The sequence below is a fragment of the Apteryx mantelli genome, chromosome 1 (assembly GCF_036417845.1).
Source record: "Apteryx mantelli isolate bAptMan1 chromosome 1, bAptMan1.hap1, whole genome shotgun sequence".
Classification (NCBI taxonomy): Eukaryota; Metazoa; Chordata; class Aves; order Apterygiformes; family Apterygidae; genus Apteryx; species Apteryx mantelli.
In genome coordinates, this window is record NC_089978.1 from 86979882 (window position 1) to 86989823 (window position 9942).

General features: G+C 41.1%; 1 protein-coding gene across 1 annotated transcript in view; it reads left to right on the top strand.

The window, feature by feature from the left end:
* BEND2 (BEN domain containing 2) overlaps positions 1–8500 on the top strand; it is a 28300-nt gene extending 19800 nt beyond the window's left edge. Inside the window, exons 10-12 of the mRNA XM_013951669.2 lie at positions 122–329; positions 1842–2045; positions 6016–8500. Of these exons, the coding sequence (XP_013807123.1) occupies positions 122–329; positions 1842–2045; positions 6016–6251 (648 nt within the window). The 3' untranslated portion in view covers positions 6252–8500. The remainder of the gene's footprint in view (positions 1–121; positions 330–1841; positions 2046–6015) is intronic.
* The last annotated feature ends 1442 nt before the right edge of the window (positions 8501–9942 follow it).

The following is a 9942-nucleotide window of genomic DNA, read 5'->3' on the forward strand; positions in this document are numbered from 1 at the left end:
CTAGCTATATTGTAAATATGTGGAATCTAATTTATACTAATTGGGAAATGAACTGGAACACTAATTAGAAAACTGGTAGGCTTTTCCCAGTACATGTGTTAACCTCATTTATACGTTTCAGGAGACAGCTGAAGGGAAAGAAAAATTGGCTGATACTCCAGATACGTCTTTTTGTGTAGACTTAAATTGTAGTGAGGATAGCGAAGGCAATTCTCAAAACTCTCAGAAAATGACCACCACTGACAAACCACAGAATTCAGGATGGGATAAATTTCCAGAAGCTTTCCACACACCTTCAGTCAAGAAGCTCCAGTCTTTGGAACCTATGGGTAAACTGAAATTTTCATTTATGCATATAATGTTTTAAATGGGCATTGAGAAGCAAAAGATGGCACTGTAGGTGAAATTATGTGGCAAAAGGGATTTGCTGAGCTATGTGACTCTTCTTGTCCTCTTAAGACAGTCACACTCTCTCTCTCTTTCTCTCTCTCTCTCTCTCTCTCTCTCTCTCTCTCTATTTAGTATGTTTTCTTGGGAACAAACAGGAGTATTTTCTGGCTAACAGAACACGTGTTCTCATCTACACATTTCTCATAATACATATCCTGTAAAAGAGTGGAAAGTTCAGTTGTGAGATAGTCTGTTCAATCTCTCACTATTTCAAGAATTATTTTGCAGTTGTCCCATTTTCTTACTTGACATTCTACTGTAATGGAGTGAGCTGGCTCCGAATATCTGTCAAGTGGTATTGTAATTTAAAGAATACATCTTTCTTTCTATAAAACTGACAGTTTAGGGCAGTAACTAATCCTAAAGCTGCCTTAACTTTTTTTATTATTATTTATTTTAAACAAAAAATGAACAATATACAAATGCATCAATAGAAAAAAAAATCCGCATATTGCATATGATAGCGGTAGAGAGCTTCAAGGGAGATGATCTGAGGTTAGTTGACCATGAAAATAATTCAACTAAAATCATTTTAGGGCTCAAGCAGATTTACTGCTGCATCCAAGATTTGTTAGGACTACTCTTACTCCATAGACTTCCTGATTTACTGTTCTTTTTGCTTTCTTTAGTAATGTTTGCAGTGGAGTCAGGTTGAAGTAATTAAAAATAGTCATTCTGTTTTCAGAATGTTTACAGGGTCTAAGCACCATTGCAGTAGTGGAGCTTTTATTTATTTATTTATTTATGTGGAATAGCATTTTCTTTTCATGTGAGAGAAAACAATACAGAAAGCAATCATTAATAATGCAGGTTGCATTGCTAGCTTTGTTGAAAGTGTATCAGAAGTGCTGTTATACTGCTGTAGAACAGGTACTTTTTTTTTTTCTCTGCTATTTTGACATCTGTCTGCAGTTTGATTATAGGGACCCTAGCTGTTCCAAGAGCAGCAGGTTCAGTCCATCTACTTGTGTACATAGCTTTTCATTCATTTTTAATCCATCAGATTTTTTAGGGTAGCAAAGTGCAAAAGTAGTCCCCCCCCCCCCCCCCACACACACACACACTAGACTTACTAGATCAGATATCTCACCAAAAATTCTTCCTTTCCTCCACCTTCAGCTTGCTTTGCAGGAGTAGTCTGATTAGTGAGGTGTGACATTTCCAGAGCAGTTGCAGCTTAGTGTTAGCTGTAGTGTATTGCTTTTCAAGTTTGAGATTTTTCAGGATGAAGTGTGTGATGCATATATATGCAATTGTTACGGTTTTCTTCTGGTCTTTCTAAGCAAGTACAGTACTTTTGAGGAGAAAAATTCTCATGTCCTCATTTTAGTGTAAAAGCATGATCTGTATTGGATAAATAAAACAGTTTTTCTTTCCAACATCCTTTCTAGAACTTCTTGGGAGTCCTTGGCGCAATGTTCAGTTGCCTTTCTCAGTCATTTATGTAGCAAAGGGGAAGTCTCGGCCGGAGTTGTCAGCTCGCTACCTAATTCGTCATCTCTTCACGGAAGATGTACTGGTGAAAAGCAATGTATACGGTAATCTTGAACGTGGCATGAGTCCCCTGGACTGCAACAGAATTAATGCTCTCAGAGGTATGTCAGAAAAGTTAATTTCCCCACACTATCTTTTGAATAGAGCAAGAATGATTAATTTTGTATCTTATGAACACACCATGCAGCTTCAGAAATAAGTCTACAAAACTGCTCTGTCAGATATTAGTACAAGCAGTGTAAAAAGTTGGGAGAAAGTGGATGAAGTCATCTTCAGACAATTTTGGGAAGTCTCCAAATCACAAACTTGGTTCTTATGAGCGAACTTTAATTTCCCTGAAATCTGCTTGAAAGGGCAATGCAAGGAGATGCGGGCAGTCCCAGAGGCTTCTGGACGGTGTCGGGGATTTCTTGATGCAGATGCGGGAGGGGCCAACCAGGGGTGACACGCAGCAGGATCTGCTGCACCTGGCAAACAATGAAGAATAGGTTGGGGTATGATAATTGGTGGCAGCCTTGTCTGTAGAGACTATGAATTAATGGACCTCAAGATTTTGAGGGGAGTGAGGAAGGCAAGTAATAGAGTTAAACTCTGGAGTTTAGGAGAGCAGATTCTGGCTTATTTGGGAAACTTGTAGGTGGGATCTCATGGGAGACAGCTCTAAGAGGAGAGAAGCTCAGGAAAGCTGGCAGGTCTTTTAAGGACAGCATTCTGCAAGCACAAGAGTGTTCCATCCCAATCCTGTCATTGAAAGGGATCTCGACAGGCTGGAGAAATGGGCAGAGGGGAACCTCGTGAGTCCTGCACCAGGGGAGGAATAACTCCAGGTACCAGTACAGGCTGGGAGCCAACCGGCTGGAGAGCAGCTTTGAAGAGAAGGCCCTGGGGGTCCTGGTGGACACAAAGTTGAACATGAGCAAGCAATGCGCCCTTGTGGCAAAGGCGGCCAATGGCGGCCAACGATATGCAGGGCTGCATTAGGAAGAACAATGCCAGCAGATTGAGGGAAGTGTTCCTTCCCCTGTGCTCTGCCCTGGTGAGTCCACGTCTAGAGTACTGCATCCAATTTTGGGTCCCCAAGTACAAGGAAGATATTGGTAAACTGGGGGGAGTTCAGTGGAGGGGCCACCAAGATTGTCATGGGACTGGAGTATTTGCAAGGAAACTGGGCTTATTCAGTCTGGAAAAGAGAAGGCTTCAAGGGGACCTAATAGTAGCCTGCCAGTACCTATGAGGAGGTTACCAAGAAGGCAGGGCCAAGCTCTTGGTAGCAATGAATGTGGAAGGATGAGACACCACAGGCACAAATTGAAACAAGAGATTCAGACTGAATACGAGGAGAAGCTTTTTCCCCGTGAGGACAGACAAGCAGTGGAGCAGGTTGCCCCACAAGGTTATGCAGTCTCCATCCTTGGAGGTTTTCAAGACCCGACTGGACAAAGCCCTGAGCAACTTGGTCTGACCTCAGAGCTGGCCCCTCTCTGAGCAGGAGGGGGGAGTAGAGATCTCCCAAGGACCCTTCCAGCCTGATTGACTCTGCGATTGTAAGGGAATGGATCCAAGTGCCTTTTCCCTTTAAGGGCTGAGAGGTCAGCTGTCCCTGTTCACTTAACAGGCTCGATTGAGAGGAAAAAGTCCTAGAAATGATTTAGTTGTGTAGAAGCTTATAGGTAGGATAAGGACTGTTGCCAAGTGAATGGGCAGCATTTTGAAACTGACCTATTTGAACAGTTCAGATAACAGTTCTTTATTGAAGCATGTCAAATACTCTGTAACAGCCTGTTCCATTGTGTGGATGTAGACGACTTTGCAATTTTCTCAGCTTAGATGAATACAGAATGCCTTCAGGAAGTTTTTTAGTGCCTTGTTCTATTGGCAAATCCTATTCCAGAAGCAGAGGGAGGGGAAGTTATGGCTGGAGTTGTAGTAGAGGTGCTGCCTTCTGCATCGTTCTCAGTACAGCGTTAAGGATTTTGGAACACTGATCCATGCCCCTTCCTTAAAGGCAGCCTTCTGTTTGCCTCAGTCATTCCCTCCTGCAAGGCTGGATTAAAGCAAGCAGAACTGTGACAGTGGCAATAGAATTAGCGTAGTAGTTATGCAGTGGGTGGGAAAGAGTGTGGAACAGGTTGTAGGGAGAAAACGTGTAGGAGTTGCTGCACCAGAAGAAAAGTTGGCATCATCTGATAGGATTTAAGCATGTCCAGCACAAAAAGTGGTGTTGGGGAGAAAGGTCATCAGATTTTTGGTTGCCGTTTGCTCTGTGCCTATCTTAGCTGAACACATCTGAAAAGGTTTGGTCAAACAATATGGAAATATTTCTGTCTTTTCTTTAATTGTCTGTTTTCCTGTCTTATTTTCATCATAAATTTTTTTTCTTCTTCTGTGAGAAATCTGAAGAAAAAATACTTTGCTGGGGATTCTTAAGCTTTGCTTGTGGGTTGTCACTTACCGGGTTGGATCCCAGGTTGCAGGCAGTGTGATAGTGGAGTACCTTTTATGTCCTCCCAACACTATTGGTTTGATGCAGAGTTTTTCCTTCCTCCTCTTCGACCTCAATGTGAGAGAGAGCTCGCTGGGTCAGTAAGGTTGCGTATTTGGCTAGAGGCTCTCTATTGCGATCTCTTCAGATGGTTTCATCACACCTTGCAACATGTGTCTCCAAACAGATCTTGAAACTGCTTCTCCTTTGTGTCCGAGTATACGGAGGTTGGAAGGGTAGTAAAGATCTGGATTATATAGCCAAAGGACTCTGAGCTCTGCTAGGCTGACAGTTCCTCAGCTGTGTGGCAGTTTTGCCTCTGAAATTACAGCTATGGTACTAGATAAAATGGGGCTGGGGGCGAGCTCACTTATGCTTTTTGCTTAATTATTTGCATTTTCCTTGGCATGGGTCTGGTCCAAGCCAACTTGCACTCTCTGGGATGATGCCTGGGCATGGTTTGAGGGATATTGCATGCCAGAGACCATTCCCAATAGACAGTATAGGCAAGACTCTGCCAAGGTAAGCTTACCCTAGCCTGTATGATCCTCCAGCACTAATCTAGGAGGGTTGGCCCCTTTAAGTTTAGTCTCCACATGCTCCCATACTACATGTTCATGACGTTCTGAGCTGAAGAAGCACATAACTGGTGTCGCAGGGCTGCAGGAACACCAAATGGGCCCCAGAGCAGGTGCTGTGCATTGATACAACTGTCTCAATGATGGCATGTTAAACTGTTACTTGTTAGGATATATGAGAGCAAAGGAAGAACAAAACTGAAATAGTACCAAGTAGCCATACCTTTCCTTCTGCTAAGGTAAAACTATATTGATCAAAGGAGGAAGAAACAGTCATGCTTTTGAACTGCAATTACAGTTGAGAATTCCTTTTTGGTACTTGCTTAGAGCTTTTAGGTGCTTGCTGAGAGAAAGCAAGTAGTTCAGTTAAGCTCACAAGGACAATCCTCAGTAATAAGTAAAAAATATTTGTTTCTGTTCTTAAAACTACTCATTTTAGATGTTGAAGGGGAGAAAGGTGCAGCAGTGTTACCTTATTTATCATATTTTGCTACTTTTATCAAGTATTTGCTTATTGATTTGATCCTTACTGTGCACAGTAAGGAACGAACTCTTGCAGTTTTTCTGTCACCATTGTTTCTGTGTTCTGTTAAATTGGTGTGTTTCATTTTAGTGAATGTAGTTGTCAGATCTTTGAAAGGAGAGTTTGGTCCTGCCAAATACTGGGCATTCTGAAATGGAGGCTGAGCCTCCTTTGCTTCTGTTGACTGCATTAGAGGCTGAAGCTATGCTGCACTTTAAAGGATCCAGCCCACATGATGGTTATGTGCTTTTTTTTGCATATTTCATTTTTAATCCTTAGACTTTTTGTCACTTAAGTATTTCAAAATAAATAGGAGAAGGGGAAAAATCTGCCCTCTAGCTTTGACCCTTTAAGCCTAATAATGTGCCTAGCTGTGCTGTTTTGGTAACATGCACTTATCTTGGCCTAGTTACATCCAAAAAGCATAAGGAGAATATAGCTTGCATAAATAATTGATAACTTGCTCTTCTATGTTTGTTTATTGTTAGACTTTCTTCAAGAGAACTACCCATCCTTTGATCTGAAGGAAACTGGATATGATTGGAAGGCATGCGTGGCTGCCATAAACAGCACAATCCGCAGTCTCAGACATGACCTTAAAAAGGCTACAGTTGGAATGCGCAGGAGAATCTTGGGAATGCCACCATCGAGCGAAAAGAGTCCTCCACAGAGTCCCACTTCAGTAAAGCCATATGAAAGTGACACTATCAATCTTGCAGACTGAAGTCCTCTAACAGCTGTCTCAAATCTTAATTTAGTAGGTTTTTATAAATCCCACATAGATGCCTATTACATTGAGTTTTCAGCAGCGCTCAGTAGTATATTTCATGAGACCAAAGTTGTCAGAAGACCTAAGAACCCTGGGGAACATCTGCTGTTCCCTCTAGCATTTGTGATGTGCTCCCCTCTGAAAGCATCTTCTTTTCAAGATTCATTGACTCTGAAAGAATTATTTGATTACAGAAGACACACTGCACATCAAGTCAGCAGAAGCAGATAGGAGTGGGGAGAGAAGGGATGGTCCTCCTTGGAGAAAGCTTCATAGCCAGTTAAGAGTATCTCGTTATGTGTGGGGAAGGAAATTTGATAAAACAGTTGGGTATTTTAACCCATAACATCTAATGCAGAAAGGAAAATACAATTGTTACTGCATCTAGCTAATTTGTCATATATATCTCTCACTTTTTTTCCCTCCTGTATCAGTCTTCCTTGTAGGATAAGGAAAGAGGCAGACAACAATGTAAGTACAGTTGTTGGTAGGTAATGTTTTCTTCCCTCTGATTTAGATCTGGTCTGCAAACTCACAAAAGCACCCAGGACAAACATCCCAACGTTTAGTTCTATTTGTTCTTGGTGTAAATGCGAAGAAAATATGTCTTCAGGAGCAGGGTCCGCTGTTCAGTGGCATATGTCTGTCTCATGTCTGATGTCCACAAAGTGCAAATCTGCTGCAACTTTTATCTAGAGGATTTGGATCCTAATACAGATTTAAGAAAGAATAATTTCCATAAGCTTCAAGTCATTGGTCCTCCAGTTAAGATGTAGAGACATATTCTACTGCTTGTATGCACTCAGAGATGACCAGCATCAGTGGTACAGCTTCTCCAGCTCATGATCATAGCTTTTAGTATACAGGTCTGCAGCTGCTGGCCTACAAGGCTAGGCATATTACTTTGGTGTCTTATTAGGCTGCATTTTTGAAGACTTGTCATCCTGTCCTTGTTAACTTTAAACTCTGAGAGATGTGCAGTGTTTATCCCTGTTTTCCCCTTTCTTTATGCCTACACAACACTCAGATTTATTAATGGGCTGAATTACAAAACAAACAAAAAATCTTATTTTGGAAATTACTGGGATGTGAAATAATAAAAATACGTAAATAGAAATTAATACCTATGTATACTCAATTTGCCATCCCCCTCAGTTTTGCTTATAAATTGAAATTCAACAACAGCAGTTTTACAGAAGTTAAGGGTTCTTAGTTTGTTTTTTTCAAAAGAGAAAATATTCTGTATATGCCTTCCTGTTGTTTGTTTCTTCCAGCATCAGTCACACAGTCCTGTCACTTCTTACATGTTGGCTAACTGGTGCATGAACTTGCCTTGCCATTTGTATCATCTCTGAGCTTAGTCTCAAATGTTCAAAATTTTCACAGAAAAATAGCTCTTCGGAAGACCGACACAATAAGGAACGAATTTCACTTTGAAAGCTGATGTAACTGTGGCTTCCAAAACTATGCCTGTGTACATAGCAGAATTTAACAAAGGTTTCATCTTTGGTTTTTTGGTTTTATTAGCAATAGGGTAAAACAGAAGTGAAATTACTTGTTTTCATTTAACTTCTATTCATAACAAATGTGCAGTGTTTATTATATACATTAAAGGATCACAATACAGGTTTTATTGCAAGTTAGGATATGCAATGTCCTTATCAAATAAGAAATTAATGTTTCCCCTACCAACTCCTTCTTGCCATGCAGATATCTTCTGCAAACTTTAAGAAATAGGTTGAATTGATTAATTCTCAGAGAAATGTTGTACTGCTGTTGGTCAGTAACATGAAATTTGGTTCCTCTTGTTTACTACCAACAGATTCTGCTGTTACTGTTCTATACAGTCTTTCTTGTAAATGCCGTTGTTTTATATTGTGTGTAGATACTACTAGTTTCAAACCTCAGAAGAAGCCAAAAATGCTTATATTTTTTCAGTAGTTATATGAAATTTTTTCCAGTGTCATTCATAGATTTTAACGGTAGAATGATATATTTATTGAATAACCTGTCTGGCACTGAAATCTGTTAATGTGGTGCATACCTCTAGCTTCCATATTGAAAAGAGAGCTGAATAATTGAATAAACGTAGAAATAGTTTTCTTATTTCTGTTAGAAATGTATCAAATTTTGCTAACTTTTATAAAATAAAATTACAGTATTTTGCTCTTAGAAAAAATATTTTACAAATAAAAGTAGCATATAGCTCCTTGACTAATTATCTGTGTTTTAAATATTTCTTGCATCATGGACTTATGGTTCAGGTACAGTTTTATCTGAAAAGATTCTTTTGATCTCCTTTCAAGAACCAGAGCTTTGAGAAGATCATCTGATTGAGCTGAGATGACTTCAAAACTTAAACTGCCTTAACTGATTTAGTAAATCAAAGTAAACTCTTTGGAATGTACTGACTTGGGTTCAGCTAAGGTCAGTTAGAGCTCTGTATGAGTTATCTGAAATAGAGATTTGCACAAAAGAGTAGGAGTTGGGTAAAATTTTTTTTAAGACACTTTTAAACCGGTGTATTTTTCGGGAGGTTAGGCTTAATTCACACAGTGGAATAACAGCTTCTGTATTATTCCTTATTCAAGGAATAAAATGGGACAATAAGGTAATCTGTTCATTTGAAACACTGAAAATCCACCTTCCTTCATCTTTGTAGCCCTAATATGTGATCCTAATGCAATGTGAGTCCCTTCTGTGTACAGTAGAGCTGGGCCACTTTATTCATATTTTTTAAAAGTTAAGATCCTAGAAGTGGGTGTTGGGTGACAGATCAGCTCTCTGCATCAGATCCCCCTCTGCTCTTGGGCAGGGTAAGCTTCATGCCAGATGTGCTGCTAGAAACTGCTTTCCAGCAGATCTCTTAGTATGTGTGCCCGCATTGCCAGAGAAGGTGGGTGGATACGTGAGTGAATGAGTGAAATGAACAGAGCAAACATTCATCGTTTTCCCTGAGGTTGGCAGTCCCTTTAAGGGATTTCTGAAGGAGATGGGAGGTAAGTCTACATGAAACTTTCCCTTTAGCTTTTCCTTAACTGCATTGTTGTAGCGTGGATGATTTCTGAGTGTTTATGGGCTTGGACCACTGTGTGCTTTTGTGTCTAACAAATGAATGCAGTTGTTTTTTGCACTTAGTGTGAGGGAACAGCATGAGTGGGGCTGCTCCATGAGGAAGAACGGGCCAGGGGCCCACAGGGTCTGAGCAGGGCTGGGGTGGTGTCAGTGGATCCTGTCACTGTCAGTCCCAGATGAGGCAAAGAGGTCCAGTTGGCAGAAGGAGACAGGGCTGCAACATGTTTGAGGTTCCCGTAGGAGAGAGGGCCAGAGACAGAACTGAAGACAAGACTATGACGTCAGGCTGGGTCCCTCCGGGTCACCCAGTCAGTAATGGGGTCTGCAGAGGACAGGGCTGGGCACAGCCCCACTACGATGTAGCACAGGCAAGGACAGAGCCGGGCTGCACTTATGGGGAGCTCCTGGGCTCAGGGGCAGAGGGAGCCAGGGTGGTGGCCAGGCTGGTTGGGCAATCAGGGCCTCTTGGTGCCCTCAGGGCTCTGACACAAAATTCTGCAGGTTTCACAGCATGTATTGAAATCCAGTTTATAGGTGTGTTCAGCTTTAATAGCCATAACTTATACCATAG